Source organism: Diadema antillarum, unplaced genomic scaffold (assembly GCF_040938485.1).
Source record: "Diadema antillarum isolate AM-2024a unplaced genomic scaffold, OU_Dant_1.0 scf00000210, whole genome shotgun sequence".
Classification (NCBI taxonomy): domain Eukaryota; kingdom Metazoa; phylum Echinodermata; class Echinoidea; order Diadematoida; family Diadematidae; genus Diadema; species Diadema antillarum.
In genome coordinates, this window is record NW_027271099.1 from 809,710 (window position 1) to 831,762 (window position 22,053).

At 38.5% G+C, this 22,053-nt stretch overlaps 1 protein-coding gene across 1 annotated transcript in view; it reads left to right on the plus strand.

Annotated features, from left to right (window-relative positions):
- LOC139724255 (kinesin-like protein KIF1A) overlaps positions 1-22,053 on the plus strand; it is a 171,218-nt gene that overhangs the window by 118,758 nt on the left and 30,407 nt on the right. Inside the window, exons 20-28 of the mRNA XM_071635396.1 lie at positions 10,722-10,801; positions 12,313-12,381; positions 13,128-13,306; positions 13,782-13,928; positions 14,567-14,777; positions 15,337-15,439; positions 16,033-16,216; positions 18,865-18,967; positions 21,701-21,819. Coding sequence (XP_071491497.1) covers positions 10,722-10,801; positions 12,313-12,381; positions 13,128-13,306; positions 13,782-13,928; positions 14,567-14,777; positions 15,337-15,439; positions 16,033-16,216; positions 18,865-18,967; positions 21,701-21,819 — 1,195 coding nt within the window. The remainder of the gene's footprint in view (positions 1-10,721; positions 10,802-12,312; positions 12,382-13,127; positions 13,307-13,781; positions 13,929-14,566; positions 14,778-15,336; positions 15,440-16,032; positions 16,217-18,864; positions 18,968-21,700; positions 21,820-22,053) is intronic.

Consider the following 22,053-nt stretch of genomic DNA (forward strand, 5'->3'; position numbering starts at 1 on the left):
TTCTAAGTGCAATATTGCTGTATAGGTGTTACAAACAATGCGTATATGTGTCGTTGTGCAGATGCCTTCATGTAAGATATGAAAATAGTTGTAATGTTGAATGGATGAGAGTTTAGCGTGAGGTGATTTCAAACCAAATGCCACAATCTTAAGTTCTTCTGTGAAGACTTCCAACCGCTGTACTCCACGTGTCTGTTCGATATGCTTCCTCATTTTTGATACATCTTGTTTACACCATTAATATTTCTTACGCCAGTTTGTACTCAACATCTTTAAGTTGTGATGATTATTTGCCGAATAGGACACTCTTATTGTGTTAGGTTGGTTGTTGTTTTAGAACAAGACATCATTCTTCTCATCCCTCTTGTGGCCATAGTTGAACTTGTTCATAACTGTACCGTCTCAATGATGTGCGTTCAGACTAATGTACCTCTTGTTTGAGTATATGTGACCTATGACAACCATTCTATACCCTTCCTTATTCATTGATGAGGGAGTATTCATCATGGGAACAAAAAACAAAACAAAAACCTGACGACCTAAAAACATTTCATGCATGCATGATTTACTTTCCACGCCAACAGAAGAGCATCATTGGTGCATGCTATAATTTTCCCTACAATCTTGAGAGAGAAAGTCGCCATTAAAAGGAGTAGTGCAGACGGTAGAAAGCGCCCTCTTTGTCACCTTGAAGAGAGTCACCACAGCGTAGCCTTTTCAGTATTCCTCATTTTACCTTGTCGTTGAAAAATCATATGTTATAGATTGCCAAATATAGAATTGCCTATATCTCTCTTGATCTGCATGCAAAGTACATTATAACAAAGCTTTTTCATTTTCTCTCTCTTCCCTAAAAATATAAAATTATTTGGTTTTTATTCAAAAATATTTTACATAATATGTTTGTGTGACATATGTCATGACCATCAACATATTTACATGAACTGTGTCTTCTAAGTTTGGTTTTGTGACGAAATTATGAGTTTATATTGTTTTGAACATATTATTCAGGTGTATTTATTTTTTTCTCTTAAGTTTATCTGAACAACCACAGTACTGGCAGTAACATATATTTTGCCTCGTGTAGTCAGAATATTGAGAGTATAGTCAAACTGTAATTACTGATGTAAGCATTGTAAATAACTATTCTTGACAGATGCAATAAATTTATAATAAAATAAGACTCGTGTGCGTCAAGTGACTTATGTCTAAGAAGATAATCGTACTTGGTCATATTTTTGAAAGGAAAGCATAGGACTCTGCAACCTCTTGGATTATGATTCATATAATCAAGATCAATTTAATTGGGTGTCATTTGGTAAAGAACTGTGAAGCTATATCAATTGTATTCAATGTATGTATCATGCACTTTCATTTGCAAGTGATTTCTCGTCAATAAGACTTGGACTTGACCTTTTGCTGAACTCTGGGAGCCTGCTTTTATTCGTTGTTGTTTTTTGGTATGGGAAAATATAGAGCTCAGCAGGTAGACATATTTCACTTTGCATCAATTTGAAGCACTTAAAGCCTGCAGGCTATATTGTAAATTTCAAATGTTTGAATTGAAAAGTATACACACAAAGTTACTGTATTTCTTATTTCTTCATAATACCAGAGGATTATGTGATATGCTTCCCTTTCAAAATAGATGTGAGGTACAATTAATTGATGCAAGGTTTATATCTTAATTAATCTCCCCCTCCCAAAAGAAAGATTGTCATCATCAAAAACCCACAAAACACTCATAAATTTCAAACGTAAGATGCATTCATTTTGTGACAATATTCATGTCTCGGTAGGGACAATGCTTTGATCTGCAGGTCAGAAAGACTTAAAAAAACCCAGGATGATTAAAAGAAATCTAAACAAATAGAGGGAATTCATGATCAGTATGTCCATAACAGTAAATGTCATATCCACAAATCATGATCATAAATATTATAAAACAAATAATGACTTCAGTTGTAGTAGAGTGTGATGGAGACTGTTTTAACAAAGTTCAAACTCTTGAGAGGAGACTACATGTACATTTCTGCATATTGAAAAAATTGTTTCATTCATCTTTCTCTCCTATTACTCATTCTCTCTTTGTTTTGCTCTGTCTGTCTGTCTTTCTTTCTGTCTGTCTGTCTGTCTGTCTTTCTGTCTCTCGCTCACTCTCTGTCACACCTGAACTCCCACTTCACATTCCACATCCACCACATCCCTGTCTATTGATCGGGATGTTGATGAGGCAATATGGCAGCAGCTACAACTGTCATCAAGTCAAGGTCTTTTCTTTCCTCCTGAACTTGGGGCTTAGATAAAAACATAAATAAAACTTAAGGAATTGGCCAGGGGAAGGGGGAGGGTGGGGTTAAACACCAGAGGGTAATTTTCCCTGGCATAATGATGCCTGACAAGCCCCCATCCCTTTCCACGTTTATTCCTAGCTGAATACTCTAGGCATGTCTTGTACTGGCAGAATGATGGAGCATCTGTCACTACCGGGTGCTCAAGAAATTCCTTGCAAGAGAACTTCCACCCCACCACCCCCTGATGCCCCAGGAATGAATCCCTTGGGAAGAACTCTGTCTATTGCTTCCTCCCCCTCCCCCACTCTCCCCTCCCCCCCCCCCACCACTTTCCACCACACATATGAAATGCCATTGCCCATTACAAACATCACAAATCATGCAGAGAATACAACAACTGCTATGACACAGCTGTAATATTTCTTAGGTTGCCCAGTAAGTGGGACATAAACATGTCATACCAGCTGGTCCTTATATTATTACCCAGTTTTTGTTTTTTTTTCGTCTTCTTCTTATAAGACTGTCCCTAGTTACTTGACCTTACCCTTTCACCTCCCCTTCAAAAATTTCCTTGGAATTTCCCACAATGCACTGGGCCTTAATCATTTGCATAAGAAAGGCAGGTAACGGGTACTGGGGAGGTACTCTCCCCTGCGACTCATCGGGCTATATTTAGTTTGGTGACTCACTGGGAAGAGGTAGCTGCCGGGGAGAGGATCTCGGTTGCCGGCTGTGACAGCGGGACGGGGCGATAATGATCTTGATGCCTGTCAGACCGGAGCTAATTGATGACTTGGCTGTGATTATGCAGGGATCATTCTTGGTTGGTGGGGTGGGGAGGGGGGGGGGGGGGGGGGGGAGAGGGGAGGAGCAAGGGGGCTACCGGACAGCAGTAGCTTGATGGATGGGTTACCATGGGAACAGACACCCAAATACAAACTAGGCATCTTGCTCAAAGGCCGTAAGTTTGCAAATTAACAACTGAACCTTGTGCTGCTTGGCCTCAGTGGAGCTGTGGGGGAGATTGGGTTTTGTTTGAATGAAGAAGGAAAGAATTTCAGGAATGCAATATATCCTTTGTTAATCCAAGCTCTTTGTAAAGTGAAAGAAGTAGAAGAATAAAAAGAAGAAAAAAAAAACACAAGCGAAATAGACCATGGTCAAATGTACAAGAGAAAATGCGGACTGCTCTTTTATGAAAAGAAAATATACCCTGCCAAACTGAATGGTGGCTAGTTGTTTCTTTTTTAGACCATTCTGCCTAGGGTAAAGTCAATCTCACAAGGAATACACATTCAATACCTGCACTCTCCGGTCAAAGAGTCTTGCCACAGCTGCCCCTGGCCTTGTGTTCTCCACAGGTGCTTGACCCCGATGTATAAAGATTCTTATCTGGGTAGAAAGAGGCCAGAATGACTCAAGTTTTTGATTTCATGTTAATCCATTGAAATAGAAGAAATGTGTGGGATGAGTTATTGTATAAAGTGGTGGATGTTTCATGGATAAGACACAATAAATTTGTTTTTGTGCTTCAGCACAGATAAACTTGAAAATGTGTGCACACCCTCCATTTTACACACATACACAACACAGTAGTTAGAGCTCTTTAGCATTTCATGCCATTTTCTTTCTTCTGTGTATTGATATATCAAATGAAACTCTTTCATAACCTGTAGCAACTAGGGAGGTATGCATGTCAGTTAAATATTTTAAATTTTGTTGTATCATAAAATGCAGAGACTCCAACCCCAAGCACCTTCTGATCTGGAGATTCTCCCGCCCGAAACCCCTAGCAAACGGGAGACTCCAAGTTGATGTGTGCGAAGCACGAAGTTCCTAGGCTTCTAGATGTTCTCTGGTGCTATCTAAGGCTTATTTTTTCAACATACGATAGCAATAAGTAAGAAATCCTTTCCACCGGGTGACACAGAGCCAGGGCGGGAGAAATCAAATCTCCAGGGGGAGAACGGGAGATTTTGCAAAAATGGGTTTTCGGCGGGAGATCTCCCGTCGAAAACGGGAGAGTTGGAGTCTCTGAAAATGTAGATTTGTAATCAGTGCCTCACATCCTAATTGCATGATTTGCAGGGTGTATTTATAAGTATTGAGTATATTATGTTACATGTAAGTTGTGCTGGTGTTTCTGCGAGAGCAAGAGAAGAAGATTCGACGATGGAGTAGCGATGGAGGGAGGGACTGGCAAGGACAACGTGACCGAACCGGGAGATGCTGAGATGAAGAGGTCCGGAACAGAAACAGCGCCATCATTCATGCAATATTGGTGTTTTTCGTCCTTTTTTTTTTTTCTGGTCAAAATCAACTGTGGAAACTGTTATGTGAGGCTGGATGTTTCCCTTTAAATTTTGAAAGCCATAAGAATGGCTATGCTCCTTTGTGTCTGTTAGACAATGTAGTTACCCTGTTGTATGTCTTTACCGCAGAAAACTTTATGACTTCCTCATGTAACAGCAAATATGCTATTTAACCTGCGTAACATTCTGCTTGACATGTTGCTAAGCTACAACAAAAACCTGGAGAGAGAGAGAGTGAGGGAGAAGAAAAAAAATGATTTGAAAAGTACTATGCATGTGTATACAGGGCTCTGTGATCTGTCTTATATCACGTGTCCTGTTCTCGCTCATGAATATTCATAAGCAGTGAAAGCATTTTCATGATACCCATCATGTGATGTATTTATTCATGTTCCTGCAGTAGAGTAGGCCTTTCCTATTATACTGACATTGTGTTTGCAGTTGTGTTCGATTAACGAAGTGCGTGTTGTCTTGTCACCATGCCATATTAACCTATAACCACAGCCGAAATGAGGAAAAAAATGTATGAAAGTCTACACATGCATTTTTGTGCACACACATTGTATGTACACAAACATAATGTTCGATGTCAGTTCTAACAGTTTTTGTTTTCATGTGTATGTATGTTACTAAACAAAAAACAACAGAATATATCCATGCACAGAGATAAAGGATGTAGTGAAAGGGTTGAATGGGGAAATTACCTGGTGGATTACACAACATGAGATTCGTTTTGATAGAGAATAATCATAGGGCTCAAATAGACCAACCAACCCCATACATGTACTTTGAAAGGCTTTCAAACACAAGAATATGCTTGCATTCTCTGTCCAATGCATGAATATACTTTCTAGACAAGCTTCATTTTGATGGGATAGTTTTCCCCATGCTAAAGTTGGAGTTTTCTTGAACCCCTCCCCCTTCCCATGAGAAAGTTAGATCCCATTCTTGTCGGTACATCCATTTAAACCTCACAGCCAATGTTACTGTAACTATGGGAAACACTGATCATGCCTTGTTTATTTAAACCATTGCATATGGAACTTGGCATGCTATATATTAACTCTGCAGGGAGGAGTCATATCTAAGAGGCCATGGGTTAAGAACTTGCACACTGGTTGGACCCATGTCCATGAGGTTCCTACACGCTGACTTCAGCCTTTGCGTTCAGTAGATTTTAGAGCTCATTGAGTCCTGGTCTCAATGAAGCCTTATAATGTACACAAACTTTAATACACAGTATCAACATGTTTGATTGTTCCTTTTTATCCCTCCTTGCTCTTTTGATATGTTTTTTTTTCTCCCCCAGAAATCCCCATAATACCACTTCTTAATCTCTCACTTATGTCATTTACTTACCATGGCATTCTGGTTTCCTACATTCTTGCCTTCATCCATCTCATAATCGTACACTCTATAATTATTCATATGTCTCCTTATGACCCTTTGTGCCCTTTATTCCTCATATATATCTCTTATATGTCTTATGTCTCTTCATATACAATGTCATTCTGGTTTCCTACATTCTTGCCTTCATCCATCTCATAATCGTACACTCTATAATTATTCATATGTCTCCTTATGACCCTTTGTGCCCTTTATTCCTCATATATATCTCTTATATGTCTTATGTCTCTTCATATACAATGTATCTGTCCTACGTCTCATTCACCCCTCTCTTAGCCTTTAAAAAAATATATATTTATACATCTTTTATCCCTCCTATCTCCTATGCCTGTATACATTTGGCAGAAACCTTATGCTCCTTTTATCCCTACAGTCAACCTCTTATATGTCTCCTATGCTCCCGTTGCCCACCCATATCTGTCTTATACTTCTCCATATGCCCCATTATACTTCCCTTTCTCCTCCTTTACATTGTCATATGCCTCCTATATATCTCCTGATGAATCTCTTATAGCTCCACTTATACTCCTATGTGTCTTGCCCTCTGTCTCTTTTACCACTCCTTTAGTCCTCTTATATACCTGTATCTCCCTTTGCTTCCTATACCATCCTCTTCTCTTATTAAAGCATATTTGTATATGATACCTCCTTCTAGCCCCTCCCTTATCCATCCATTGTATCTCATTATGTCTCCTCCATTTCTCCCTTACCCCTTCTTCATGTACCTGTCTGGCGTCTTCTTTAACATAATGCCTGGCATCCCTCCCATGTGCTTGCCTGGCTTGTCCCTTACCCCTCCCTTATACCACCTTCCTTCCTCACACCTGCCTGTCCCTTTCTCATCCTTTCTTTGATGCATGTCCTGGTCCCTTCCTATCACTCTTTCTCTCTCACCCTTTCCCTAGCACATGTCTTATATCTCTCTGTTTTTCATATACCTCATTCATCAGTCATCTCTCCCTTGCTCTAATATCTTTGACACTCATTATTAACCCGTTGAGGATGAGTTCCGAGTATACTCGGGCAGGGGTCTATGGGGAATGCATGTTGTAGCAAAATCAGTCCGTCCTCAATGGGTTAAGCCTTCCTTTGATACCATTATTCCATTCTCCCTTTCCTATACCGCCCTTCCTTGTCTACATTTTGGGAAGGAGTGGTTTATGATTTTGCCACCTGCTTGGATGGAAAACATGCTGAAATGACAATATCAAGTAGTAGTTAAAGCATTGAGGCATAGATAATTAAGCATCTCTTGACAAGCTTCTTCATTCAGACATTAGTTGGATCATATTTCTGAGATACATGTCACATCTGTGATGCGAGTGGCCAGTTCTTAATTCCATTAAGGCTGAGGGTCAGGCCAACAGTTTGACACTTTTGATATAAAACTTTTGATCTCAATACAAGATATTTTCAGCTGTCAACGCTGCAGCCTTCATCAGCGGAGTACTCTAATAGTTTAACACTTTGTTATGCAGAATGCTTTACCTGTGGTGGTATGAGCTTGCTTTACAAAATTCTGTAATGAATTCTTTTAGGTGCTGAACATTGGGTTATACTCCAGTGGTGAGAAGATACAAGCAAGAAATATTTCTTGCATCCATTCTGAGATGGAGTAAGATATGCATTTATTCCTGCCACGTACGCTGTATACGGACAGACCTCTACAACCATGCGATGTCAGACATTAACTGGCGTCAGTACGCCTCGCCGCAGATGCTAGATGGCAAGCCATTAGCATTATGGTTGTCTTTAGCCTGCATCGCAGTGAGCGAGAATCCTGGAATCACCCCTGCCTTGGCGGGCATTATTACTTTAACTAAGAGTGATTGCAAGATTCTCTTTTACAACCAACTAGCAAACGGGAAAAATCTCGAAAAGCCCTCTTCTCCCTCCCTGTTGGTGTTTTTTTCTTTTTGCTCTCCCTCTCCCCCTCTCAATCCCTACCCCCTCCCTCACTTTCTTTCTCATGCTGTGTGTTTTGGAAAATGTTAATACCACTTCATCAAATTCAGAGAGTCTTGTAATATTGTTTAAAAATCTGGTAGCATGGGGGACATGGGTGGCCAAATTAAATCGATTTTCACTCACTACCCTTCTGGGTTTATTCGAAAACTATGACTAGTGGCAGGCCTGCTAGAGAAGAATTGCCCGACAGCGAATTTGTGCATCAAAGCATTATAAGCTCATCGATGATGTTTGACTCTAGTCAAGATTCTTTGACTGTGTGTGTACTAACAGAAGGATCAGTGATAAAAGCTGTTCACAATTTGTTACAAGGATTCTCAAATAATTATATCCAAGTCGGGCCAGCCTGCCCACTCCATGATGTCCCAGCTCTACTGGGTCAATGAGGCAGAAACAGAATATAAGTGATATCGTCTGCACAGATTGCACATTTGTCAAAGATCTGTAACATACTTGCTAGAGGAGGAAAAATGCTTTTGAAGAAACAGCAATAAAATATGACTTCAGTTGTATAATACTTTTCTCAAGTGAATTATGACATCATTATACAGAACGTAAATGTAAAGTATATATATTCATATGTTTGTTCTTCCAAAATATCTACCTCATGTTCTGACACAAGCTTTCATTAGTGTTTTCACTTTGACTGTGTTGTAACTAACTTCTTGGTAACTAATCATTTTCAGTGGTGTGTATCTAAAAGCTCCTATTGCTATGCCTCATGACTCATATTTCATCAGTCTAATAATCATAGATGTGTGTACCAATATAACATTTTTAACAGGCTGCTATGTACAGTGGAAACTCAATATGAAGACATCTGATGTAACAAAATGCCTGATATAACAAGCTCTTTACTTTGGACCCAGTCAAATGAAGTCAAAATAGCTCAAAATAGCTCCCAAGACAACAAATCAATTCATAAGGTGGAATAAAATTTCCATTGTCAGAAGAACCTTCCTATATTGAGTTTCCTCTACAATATCTTCTTTTTTCTAAACCTGTGCTTAAAGCTAATAAAGACTGTGTAGCCTGGAGACTACTGTTATATCATATTCTCTTTCCAAGTGCCTTTTCCAAACAATTTGTTGGAAATATATACTAAAAAAGAAAGATTAAATGTGTACCTATCTTGCTTAGTGAGTGTGTCTTCTGTAATCTTTCTAGCATTGGGAAGACATTCTTTCACGCAGATGAACTTTAATCCATGCTTGTGCATGAAACCATGTAGTTCTGCACTGTTGTAGCTGCTCAGTACAAGTAGATGTAGACAGTAGACTGTCTGGTGTTCATGTATTGAAATGCGACTGTACAGTGTCCACTTCACTCGTATGAAGATGTTTCCATAAGTGCCTTCCACTCATTAGTGGTCCATAATTTGCAGATCTGATTTAAATGAGAGTTATCCCATGATCAAATTTTGAAAATCGGATTTTAAGATTGAGGGAAAATGTTGAAGTTTTTTTGTGGTAGTCTTTAATGTTCTTGAGAGCGAACCAAGGTTCCAAGTTTTCAGTTATCGGGAGCAAATCAGACAAAAAAAAAGAAAGAAAGGGGAGCATCCAGCTTGTCATCTCAGTTTCCATGGTAACAAACCAATTTGCATGTGAATGAAAATGTAAGTCCGGCAGTCAAGAAAAAGTGTGAGAGTTGGTGAAGTGGGAGAAGGTAAGTTGGTTGCTCCGTTTTCTCTTTTTCTTGCCTTCTGTTGTTTTGCTCCTCGATAACTGCAACTTGACTATTAATCTTCCCCATTTTTTTTTTCATTTAATATATCTTTGATGTTGACTTAAATTCTTCCCAGTAGATGTTGTCAAGTCTAACACTCAATTTTAAATGAGAATATAATTCTATGTTGATTTTGGGGGAAGACTTATAAAACCACTAATCAAATCAACAAAGGTAGATGAAATTGAGAATAAAAACTTCAGTTTGCATTATTTCTTCATACTAGCATCTTCCTCACTGACACAATTTCTTTCTGTCTCCCTTGAAGATAAAGGTCATAAAACACAAAGTTGTGTCTGCCAAAATATGAGGATTTCAAGATGTAAATTACATTTTCTTATATTTTTTTCCAAGCATAATATATTTTGTGTATTGCATGAGTGTTGCTATTAAAGAAAGTATGTCCTTATGTGAATTGTAAGATTTTCTTTTCATACAAGGTTTAATCTGTGCAGTATTCTCAGAACGTTGAAAGCTAAGAATATCAGCTGAAGGAGCTATTTTATTGCAATGACATGTTATTACCGGTGATCACTTTTACGACGGAGAACACGGCAAAGCAGACTATTGATATGCGAGTTTCTTCCCATTTGAATGCTGGAAGCAAGAGAGCAAAATCTCTGCATACATGCAGAGATTTATAAGAGAAAGAAGTTTAAAGGATAGTAGAAATCCCTTGGATGGGGAGAAATAATCCATTCCAGTATCTAAATTTAGATTAGTGGAGTAATTAGAAATAGGAATGCCTTGCTTTCTCTCTTCACATACGTGATACGTATCATATGATATAAGTTTGACAGTACAACTGTATGTTTCACAAGACTAATAGCACTTCTACCAGTTTCTTTGTTTGTTGACAAGCAATATAATAGGTGAATTTTTTCACTTTTAAAGTGTGTACTTTACTGTGTAAAAAGCACAATTGGTATATCAAAGTGTGCGGTGTTCTCAAGAAAATTTTTAGATATTTCATCATATTTTTCTCCTTTTTTTCTTTCTTCTTTAATCACAGGTCAGTGGACAGCAAGAGAATATCAACTGGCTACATGGGTGTGGAGAAAATGGAGACACTACCGTTTCACTTCTATCCGGGTGAGTTGTGGGCTCCATAGGGTCCAGAGGTCACGGGTTCAAAGGTTACTGGATGACAACTGGATGTAAGAGAGAGATGCAGATAGATAGATAGATAGATAGATAGATAGATAGATAGATAGATAGATAGATAGATAGATGAATAGATAGATAGATACAATGTGTAGATAGATAGATAGATACATACATACATACATACATAGATTAGATAGATAATAGATAAATAGAATAGATAGATAGGTATAAATAGATAGGGAGATAGATAGATAATAGATAGATACAAATATTGATAGATAGATTGATAGATAGATAGATACATGTAGATATAATAGATAGATAGATTGATAGATAGATAGGTACATGTAGATACATAGATAGGTAGATAGATAGGTGGGTAGTTGTAAATAGGTAGATGGATGCAGATATACAGTGTATAGGTAGACAGGTATATACAGTACACATTTTGTAGGTAGGTAGATAGATACAGGGTAGATACAATATAGATTATAGATAGATAGATGATAGATGGATAGATGGATATTGACATAGAAAATGGATAAAGTGATTGATAGATAGATAGATACACAGATAGATAGAAAGAAAGGGAGATAGATAAAAGTGGGTACGTACTAGATAGATAGATTGTTGGCTGAGGATCTCAGTCTGTTTGACTATGAACATACACAGACAACTATAATAGCACACTACAAGAATGTATTTTAAAATATGTGCAATTTGTGCGTCTGCAAGTAGTATGTTAACAGCTACATTGATAATGTTTGAGCTAATTGACTGCTGCCATGGTAGCGGCAATTATTGTCCAAGGCATAAATCTTGATCACAAGTCTGATAAAGAAATCCTGGTGTGACTGAAATTGATTGCTTTCAGCCATTGTTGAGTATAATTGCAGGCGACCATGTCACCATAGCAATGAGACTGATTTTTCTCTGTGCTCATTATATAACCAAATATTCACACGCAGGATATGGCATAAAAAGCAGCTAAGCCCATATATTAGGATATGTTTGAGCACTCTGAAGTGAACCAAAGTGAACTAAAGAGTTGTGTTGTACCATACTGTGGTGTGCCAGATTTGGAGTGTCTGAGCGCTCTGTTGAGAAAGCGTTCCTCATGAGTTATTTTTAGAGGGGGTCACACATTTTGTAGCAAGAGGGTCATTCACCTGGTGCGCTTAAACTACATTGAACGTAAAGATGTTCCGAACAAAGAGAATGAACTCTTTGCATTATGATGTACGTGCATGTTATGCGCATTCTTCACATGCAAACTTTTGGTATGCTTTTCGTACCATGTTGAGGCACATCGGAAAGTGGTCCACTTTTGGCTCGGTACAGTATGGTATGGTACACTTTAGGAGCATTCGAGTGCTCCTCTGGCGCAGGTACGGTACGGTTCAGTTTGCTTTAGGAGAACGCTCGAACACAACCTTAGTCGACTCATGTTTAATTGTCTTTCTTTCCTTCTGATGTCCTACCAACCCATCTTCCAGGATGACCTGTGGGGTAATGCCATCTTCCTCAAGGAGGCCAATGCAATCAGCGTGGAACTGAAGAAAAAGGTAAAAATCATCACCTCTCCGGGTTTTCACAAATCCAGTGCCATGTGCAAGCATTGTAATTCGACGTTATTTGTTTTTAGTTCTCAGTTTTGAGATATAATATGTATGCCTATTTTATAGTATATACATTTTACATATTATATGCGCAACATGAAGGAATGTACAGTCCAACCTTGATTATCTGGCCATCTCTTCTTCAGACTTCTCTCTTATCTGGATGTGTTCATAAAGTGAGATGGAAAAAAAAAGTTTTCAAACTCATTTAAAACTGCTACAAAACTTGCACGATTTGCCTACAATATGCCCAAAAGAAACATGTTATGAGCATTACATTGAAATATTTCAGTTTCTGTAACAAAAAATGGACAATGTCTACCATTAGGTTGCAACGGGATATACACGTACATGTACATAAACATTGTTTCTCTCATATCCGGCCAAATTGCTCAATAATGCGGACAGGTGCCGGTCCCAACATGGCTGGACAACCGTGTCAAGCTGTATTTACATTGTATGCGTGTGTGTATTTTGTATGTGGTATGTTCGATGTACACTATGTGTGTATGTTATATGTAGTATGTACATTTTACATGCATATAAAGTTACACTGTATACCATTTAACCCGTTGAGGACGAGTCCCGAGTATACTCGGGCAGGTGTCTACGGGAAATGCGTGTTGTAGCAAAATCAAACCGTCCTCAACGGGTTAATACACCTGTACATTGATGCCTCCTACACACACCAGGTGGAGTTCCAGTTTGTGCTGCTGTCCGACACCCTCTACTCGCCCCTCCCTACCGAGCTGGTCCCCAGCAGTGAGAGCCAGGAGATTATGGAGAGGCCCTTCCCTCGCACCGTGGTCGCTGTGGAGGTCCAGGACAAGAAGAACGGCGCTACCCACTACTGGACCCTGGAGAAGCTACAGTAAGTCCACACCCTTTCATGAATATTCATGTTAGACTCCTATCAATGGGAGAACTTCAAGTTCAAGTTCATTTTTTTCATATCATCTCCAACATAATCAATATAGCACATACTTGCACTGTACGTGCAATGTGAATGAAAGGAAAAAGGATGTCGACATAAGTAAACAAAAAGTAGGGTACATTGTACCTGTGATGAGAAGTATAAGAGGAGTGAACATTTGGCATGTAGGCCCCCCCCCCCCCCACAAGGGCCCCATTTCATAAAACTTGTTATCAATGACAAGTTACGATAGTTGTATTAAGCTACTGAAATCCTAGCATCTGATTGGCTGAGAGCAAATTTGTCATAGAAACGTGGCAGTTGTTTAAACAAGTGTTATGGAAGGGAACCCTGTACACGCTTTCTTGGTCCTGAATTGTTATCAAAAAGAAAAAAGAATTACAATTTAACGCTGTACGATTTTGTCGCCCAGGAAACGTTTGGAGCTGATGAGAGAGATGTATGACAACGCCGCCGACGCCACACCCACTAGCCCCGACGGCAACATGAGCTTTGAGAACAGCGTCACGTGCCGGGATCCGTTCTACGATCGCTTCCCTTGGTTCCGACTCGTTGGCAGGTGAGTGTTTTCACTGCTAAAGCTCGGCTGTGTGGATTTTCATCGATGTTGAAGTTCCCATTCCATTTCAACGTACATGTATTCCTCATTACTCAAAACAATGTCCACATCACTTTTGCAAGCACAGATTTGCCAAGTTCCCATGACTCTGCAAAAGGCTGCCTCAAAATGCCTCCATCATGTCCTGGCTAGTGAATATGAAAAGCTTCCCTGATCTGGGAATTATAATTTCATATGGAGATTCATGTAACACACAAATATTTCTCTGATTGGCTCCATGGGGGAGCCTTCCTGATTTACATTGCCGGTGTGTGTGTGTGTGTGTTGGTGGGCCTACAAGGTTGAATATACGTTGCATATGACATTGCTGCCTTATTATTTCATCAAATTCAAAATGGGATTTGTGAAATATTTAGCACTCTTATCAAACAGGCAGCTTTATCTGTCAATTTATATAACATCTTTATCATCATCAGTATTATCACTGCCTTTTTATTATTATTGATATCACAGCCACCATTTTCACTATTACTACTTACAGTATGCTACCAATGTTACCATTCTCATCTGCAACTTTGTCACCAGAGTTGATTACAGAATTTATGAAAATTTAAAAAAAAAACTTTCGATTTTCCCAGATCCTTTGTGTACATGAGTAACCTGTTGCATCCGGTACCTCTGGTCCATCGCGTCGCCATCGTCAACGAGAAAGGAGACGTCAAGGGGTACCTCCGCATCGCTGTTCAGCACGTCCTACCAGATGACGAGACGCCAGACTATGGGTCGGGGATCAGGCAGTCGGGCATGGCCAAGATTCAGTTCAACGACGACGAGTACTTCAACCGGAAGGTGAGCATAGGGAGCTGGTTCTTCATGTTCTTCTTCCTCTCGCGTGTGAGGTCCGCTGCTACACGATGTGACAAAGCTGCCGTAACCAGTCCACGGTGTCACGGCTTGGGTTGGTCAAAAGTCAATGGGAGGGCCCCCAGGGAGGGCCCAAACTGTTGAAAGTGAAGGAGAAAGGGAGGAAGGGGTGAAGGTGGAAGAAGGGAAGGGGAAGTGGGGAGGGGGAGGGGGAGGGGGGGGGACCAAGAGTGAAGTGGAAAGGTTGGAAGAGGAAATGAGGAGGAAAATGCAAGAAGAGGGGATATGATGTGATATGAGAACCGATATGCAACCAAAGGGACAAGGAAAAGACTGAAAGAAACTATATCAGAAAATTTGGAGGCATATAAAACTAAAGACGAGGAAATATATCAGAGATAGTAAATTAGTGTGATTAAGGGAGTTTTTTCTTTTTCTTTTCCTTTTACTAAATTCCCACTTCATCAATTTAATAGGAAGGTATCCTTATTTTCTCCATATTCTTATTTTCTCCATATTCTTGTTTTCCTTTTCGTTCCACCAGCTGAAGAGAAACACTTCCGTCATAAACAAGGTGATGAGCCGTTCCAACATGTCGGAGGAGAACCTACGCATCGTGGAGGGTCAGAGAGAGAACTCAGACATGGGTAAGAGTGCCTCTTCTTGAACATGAATAGCTCTTTGTCATTTTCTTGTACAATGGTCTTCAAAAATGCCCTCCCTAACAAACTCGAACAATTTTAGTAACTGTATTCCTTGTGTTAATTGCTTTCTTGGTGATTTTCGGGACATTCAATTAATTCTTCCCATCCCCACCCACTGCATTTTGAAGAGGAAATGACCAAATTATATAAAGTCAGCTTTCAGTGACTGGGGATCACGCAATCCCAAATATCCATTACCATAAATGGAAAAGCAAAGGGCTTTATGTGGGACTGTTGCCTACATGTAGTAACGCATTAATTTGATTGTCAAACTAATGTCATGTCATATCAAGTGTTGGGGGGGGGGGTGGGAGTTAGGAAGGGGGTTGGATTTGACCAAATGCCAACAAATTGCACCTCAAATTAGGCTAAAAGTGAAGTGCACCACATGTACATACAGTACGCACAAATGAATGACTTTACCCAAATGAAGAAAGTGAATCCTTCAGATGAATGTGTAGCTCTGTAATGTTAACCCTTCCACCCTCTATCTCTCCACCCCCTATACACGCATATACATACACACACACACATAGACCTTGATGAGAAGTGTCACGACTTTGAAGCCATGAGTACCACGGAGAGCATGACGTCGCTGTCCACTCTGGACGCCTGCGACGCTGACCACCTCAAGATCGGCTCAACCTTCACCTTCCGAGTGACCGTCCTCCAGGCTTCAGGCATCTCCACCGAGTACTCTGACATCTTCTGCCAGTTCAAGTAAGTCGCACCTGGAGTTTCATTTTGTGTCGTCGTGGTAAGATGATCATTATATGTCTAGGATCTGGGCCCTTCTCTATGAACCCTTTTGTAACCAAAGGCAGCTCTCATGTGTACAGTAGCAATCATGACATATTGAAAAGGAGGAACTGAAAGGGTTAATTACTTTGACAGGTGTTGGCTTCTGTGTCATACAAGTATGGTATGCCTCTGCAGGTGTGTTTGTGTATGTGTGTGGTAGCATGTACAGGTTTATTGAATGGGAGTGTGCAACACTGTATGTGTTGGTGTGTATACTGTGTGCGATTGTATTGGTGTGTATATAATGTGCGTGTCTAGGTGTACATGCATATTGTATCAGTGTATATGTGTACACTGCGCTAGAGAAAATCCATGTGTCTGTGGGTATATGTGTTTGTTTGTGTGTGTGTGTGTGTTTATTTTGTTTATTTGCATATATTTTACATTTCAAAGCAATGACATTTAGCTACTGATGGAATATACAGTATTTTGGCAGGATGAATGTGACCAGTTGCAAGAGATTCCAGGCCAGTGTAAACAGTCAGATTCTGAATTCAAGTACGCAGTTGCCTAGTACTCTTCTTACAGTTTGTTATGATAGAAATATGAAATAAGATGTAGATACAAATGTTTATTTCACACTGTGATGTAAGAAGTGGGCATGATAACTCACACTTATTCCAGTGTTTGAGTTGGGGACCAAAATAATGAGTATGATTAAAATATGAAACTGTTCGGTAAGTTGGTCAGTCAGTTAGTCACAGTGAATTGTTACTATTCATCAACAGCCAAATTACTTTTTAACTTTGTTTCATAAGCGGGCTAGCAGAAATGCATGTTTTTTACTTTGAAAATATGTTGATGATATCATTTGTAAAATAAACCAAAAATACTGGTATGAGACAAAGGTACCACTTAGATATTACTTTTCCCCAAGGAAAGAAGAATTCCAAGATAGTATAATCAATCAGACTACATTATTTATCTAACTTCAGTTCTACAATGTTTTTCCAGTTGTCCAGCATTTTTGGTATATATATGATATTGTAAGTACATCTGACTCACTTCATTACTTTTTGGTGAATTTCTGTGATAACTCCACCCTCCTGCCAAAGATTTCTCTACCGAAGGGATGAGGCCTTTTCCACCGAACCTTTCAAAAACTCAGAGAACGGTTCGCTGAGAATCTTTCACACGCAGAACGTGAGTCGTGCGACCTTGTGGCACTCATTTTTGTTTTTGTCCCGAGACAGATATGCCGCATTGATGCTGACTAACACGTGACCAATGGATGGATGTACTTGATGCTTCTTGGAATGCTTGTGAAATCGCTCACCTCATTTCATCTAGACCATTTCACTGCCCCACCACTATCTAAATCACTTCATTCAGTAAAGCTCCTTATAGTCCCATTCCTTTATAACTCTGTTAGCAGCGTGTTCTCGTAAAGCATTAAAAATAACTGGTGGACATCTGAAATCCAACACCTGTGATAATGAACAGAATTATCTCATCTTTAAAGAATTCAATGAACAACCAGCTGCCTGTTCGTGCATTAAGAAAAGGATTCTTGTTAATTGATGTAGGGAGAGTGAAGTTGTATCAAATTGTCTTTTGGTTGAACTTTATCATATTATCACTTCATGAAAACAGCAAAACAGCAAAACAAAACAAAACAGTCATGGCCCTCCTCAAGAAGCCTAGATGAAATGGGGAGAATTTGGTATGCTTGTGGGTCGCACTTTGATTTCGCTTTGAATCGATTCCGTTCAATTCGTGTGAATGTGCGAGAATGAAGCAATGTCGTTCCAAGTACCATAACGTACCATTTCTTTTCGCAGCTGCGCACACTTCTATTCCATTGCAGAGTTTGCTGAACGTTGGGATTATTTCTACTTGCATCGTGCTTTTTAATCGTCCACCAATTCTGGTTTAATATATGTGTCTATTTTGTTTGCATCTTGCATATTTTTGTCTTGAAATTGAAATAAAAAAAAAAATGCTGCAAAATTTGTGACCAAAAATTGTGATGTCAAATGTGAAAAAGTGTCTTCACACATTGCAAATTTCTGGCAAATTGGAAATCAGAGCCCTTTTGCCTTTTTCTTTTCTATTTGTTATATCATGACTTTTATTCTTTTGATTTTCAGTTTCTCAGCCCAAATTATTTAGTTCTTCAGTGTCTTGCAGAATGTTTTGCCATTGTCCTTTAATTTTTTGTTCCTCTGGAAAATGTCAAAATCTTGGCGATAGTGTGAAAAGGCTGCAGACAAGATAGACATGTTGAACAGTTGGTGACCAAATCGAGATTTGACCGGCAATTATTCGAAAATAGGTTAATCATAAGATCAAGCTCAGGCTCCAGCTCTTTAATGGTTGTTATTCAAAGATTATTTTTCATTTACTCTACTCGTTGTCATGACATGTGCCAATATTCATTCCCTTCACAGTAAATGCTTTTCTTTTTAAATTTGTTTCCAATGCATGTAGTTTCAACACACATATAAGTCACTCTCTTTTATCCATGGCTGGCCTGATACAATACACCTCGAGGGGGAAAAATAAAAGAGGCAGATGAAAGAAATTACTTTGAAACACATTTTATTTATGTTCTGCTTGATACACAGCTTACTCCATGGCCAAGGGGCCTTTGTCACGCAATCGGTTGAAAACCACAGTCATTATTCCGGCCAATCGGGAATGCCCCTGGGCTTTTACTTTGTGCAGGATGTAAGTCTTTTTGTCGAGTGTCAAAAGCCTGTCTGGTCTGTCCAAAAAAAGTTTATGCAGTCTGTCTGTATGTCAATGTTTGTCTGTCTAATTTTTTTGTTTGTTTTTCATGTCATGATTGATGTGTTCAAAAGGCTTTATTTCTGCTTTTTTGTAAAAATGATTTAATTTAAAAAAAAAAATTGCACTCCTTATGTATCTTTCTGTTTACGTGGTTACATATTTCCAGCGCTTCTTATAATGATATCAATATTGATGTCTTGCAGGGTTTCATCAAATATGCCTTAAGGTTAAGTTCATTTGCAAAGCGTGTGCGTGCTCCATGATTAATGACTGCTTTACACTTACACCACATGGACCACCATGGCTTAGTGGTTAAGGTTATTGATGCCTAATCAGGAGGACATTGGTTCAAATCCTGCTCGGTGCATTTCATTCTTTGATATAAAGGCGTTATTCCTTTAGTGTACAATGTTGTACGTCATCACCGAGTCTATGTATAGATACAGTATAAATGTACCTGTACTTGGCATTGCAAGTGTAACAGTATTGATAGGTTCTTCCTGTAAGCAGTTTAAAAGGCATAATTTACCATTTGCAGAAGAAACAAAAAGCCAGCATTAGTGTTTTAAAATAGTTCTAAAATGTGAGTTAGGGATAGAAACAACCACTGTAAAAATTTGAATTCGTATAATCAATGTTAAGTATTGTTAAATACACAAAATGTGAACAATAGTTATGATAAAAATGTTTTAATACTAAACTGTCTACAGTTACGGTGTAATGAGAAAAATGCTGATATCTCCTTATATTTTAGGCTTTATTGCAAAAATTTTATATGGTAGGATGTTCTGTGATCAAATCCTCACCATCACTATTATGAATTAATAAATTTAGCTTTGATGCATCCAAGATGGAATGTATGTCATATTGGATTAGCCGAGTTCAGCACATTTTACACCTCACTTTTCTCTCTCAGTGTTTATCGTCAATCTGAGTGTAGTTGAGACTTTTTTGGAAAAAACTAGCATAATGCACCATGGAACAAGTCAAGAATGAAACACGGGTAGTGATAGAAAATGAATTAATAAGTAAAAGATGCTTTTTCTCCTCAAATTTTCAATGCATTCAGTACAATACAGTGTTGAGACATACAGTGTGGTATATGAACACATATGGTAGTTTCCTCTTTCTCATTGTGTATTGCTTTTTTCTCATATATTTTCTTTCTGTCGTGTAGGGGGGATAGGGGAATTGGTGTGTGTTGGGGAGAGGTATCGGTGTTCACACTACTAGTGTATAGTGTATATGAGTGATCACCAATTCATTGAATCTTTGAAAGTCCAAAAAGAAGGCATAATGCACATATTTGGGTGCTTCCAGTGCTAAGCTCAGACTGTTCTGTTTTAAATTGAAAGAATGAACATATACAGAAATTTGTTTTGTTCCAAAGATAGACAGATTTCCCTTATGTTTCCTTTCATGACATTCAGCTTATAAAGTGCCATCATTTGAAGACAAGAAGAATTAGAATTTGTCATATAAGCACAAATTTGGAGAGTTTGATAATTTACCTGGTACTCTCTGTCCAAATTTTCATGTCTAAATATGTTTTGGACTTCAAAACTATGTGATTTTCTTTAATAGGAGTTTCAAGTACCATATGATGTGTTTAATCAACCTATCATTTATAAATGCCTAACAATTTTCTTGCACACTTGACATCTACATTGTACATTATCTTTGAGCCGATTTTCTCAAAATTGTGTTAACCTTGGTTCAACATACAGGTCATTTTAACATAGGTTTTTTTTTTGTTTGTTGTTTTTTAATTATGATGGACAAGTCCTGTAAAATCACAGAGATTAGGTTGTAATGTCAAAATTAGACCTTTATTGTAAGGATAATTTCTCAGGGTTTCTTGATGATTCAGTACACATACATTTTACCTTTCACACGTGTATATGAACAAACATATGTCAAAAAAAGCTAGTGAGTTTCATCAACCTCAAAGCATGAAAAATTGGAGTCGTAAAATGATTTTCTGCAGCAGTCTTCACATCAAAACGTGTTTATAATCACCTTCTGTTCTGTGTCATAGTTGTAGATCCATGTTTGCATATTACACCATGACATGAGCAACATGCATTGCATGATGGGAATGTATTGCTACACACTTGTATGCCTAACATCACCACACTAATCGCTTTTCTATCTACTGCTGCTAATGAATAACACTGTTTTGTACGTGTGCTATGGTGTCTCAAAATATTTAACAAAATATGATTTTCCATCAGAAATATTTCAGTGAAGCAAATGCAAACTTTATCAGTAAACTGAAAATTCATCTTCAAAAACTTTTGTAAGGTATCATACAGAATATTCAGTTTGTGACAGAAGAAAATGCAACTTCCATTAATACACAACTTCATAGTTTATGATGGAATCAATTTTTAATGTTGAAATTATCAGGACTCAGTGTTAATGAGAAAACATTCTGAGAGTAAAACTGCTGAAATTGCCATTATTAAAGATGTTGATTCTGTGCAAATAAGCCTTCTATACGTACAGTGTAGAAGTAAAACTTGGAATGAATTTACTCAATCTTGGCACATTGATGTGCTATGTTTTAAGGTGGCCTGTTCTACATACTATGAAGTGTACGTACATACATGCATTACAAAACTTGCAAACAACTTTTCATTTCAAATGTATTTTCTGTGCGGCGGACAGATTTCCACCACAGTCACGCGAGCGTTCATCGACTATCTGCGCACGTCACCCATCGTGTTTGAGGTTTTCGGCCACTACCAGGCTCATCCTCTTCACACGCAGAGTCAAACCACAACCAGGTGAAAAAAACATATATATGATAAATCTTGTGATTCCTGTGACATATTTGGCAACTAAATCAAGTCTTTGGTATTCTTTTACACAAAGATCAAATATGAAGTGCACTTTTTTTTAAAGCTTATTCTATCAATTGTAAAGCATGATTTTAGGGAATGTGATAGAATAACTGTCCCATGATTTTATTACAGAATTGTATGGAATGATCTTTTGTATGCATATTTCAATGTTAAAGG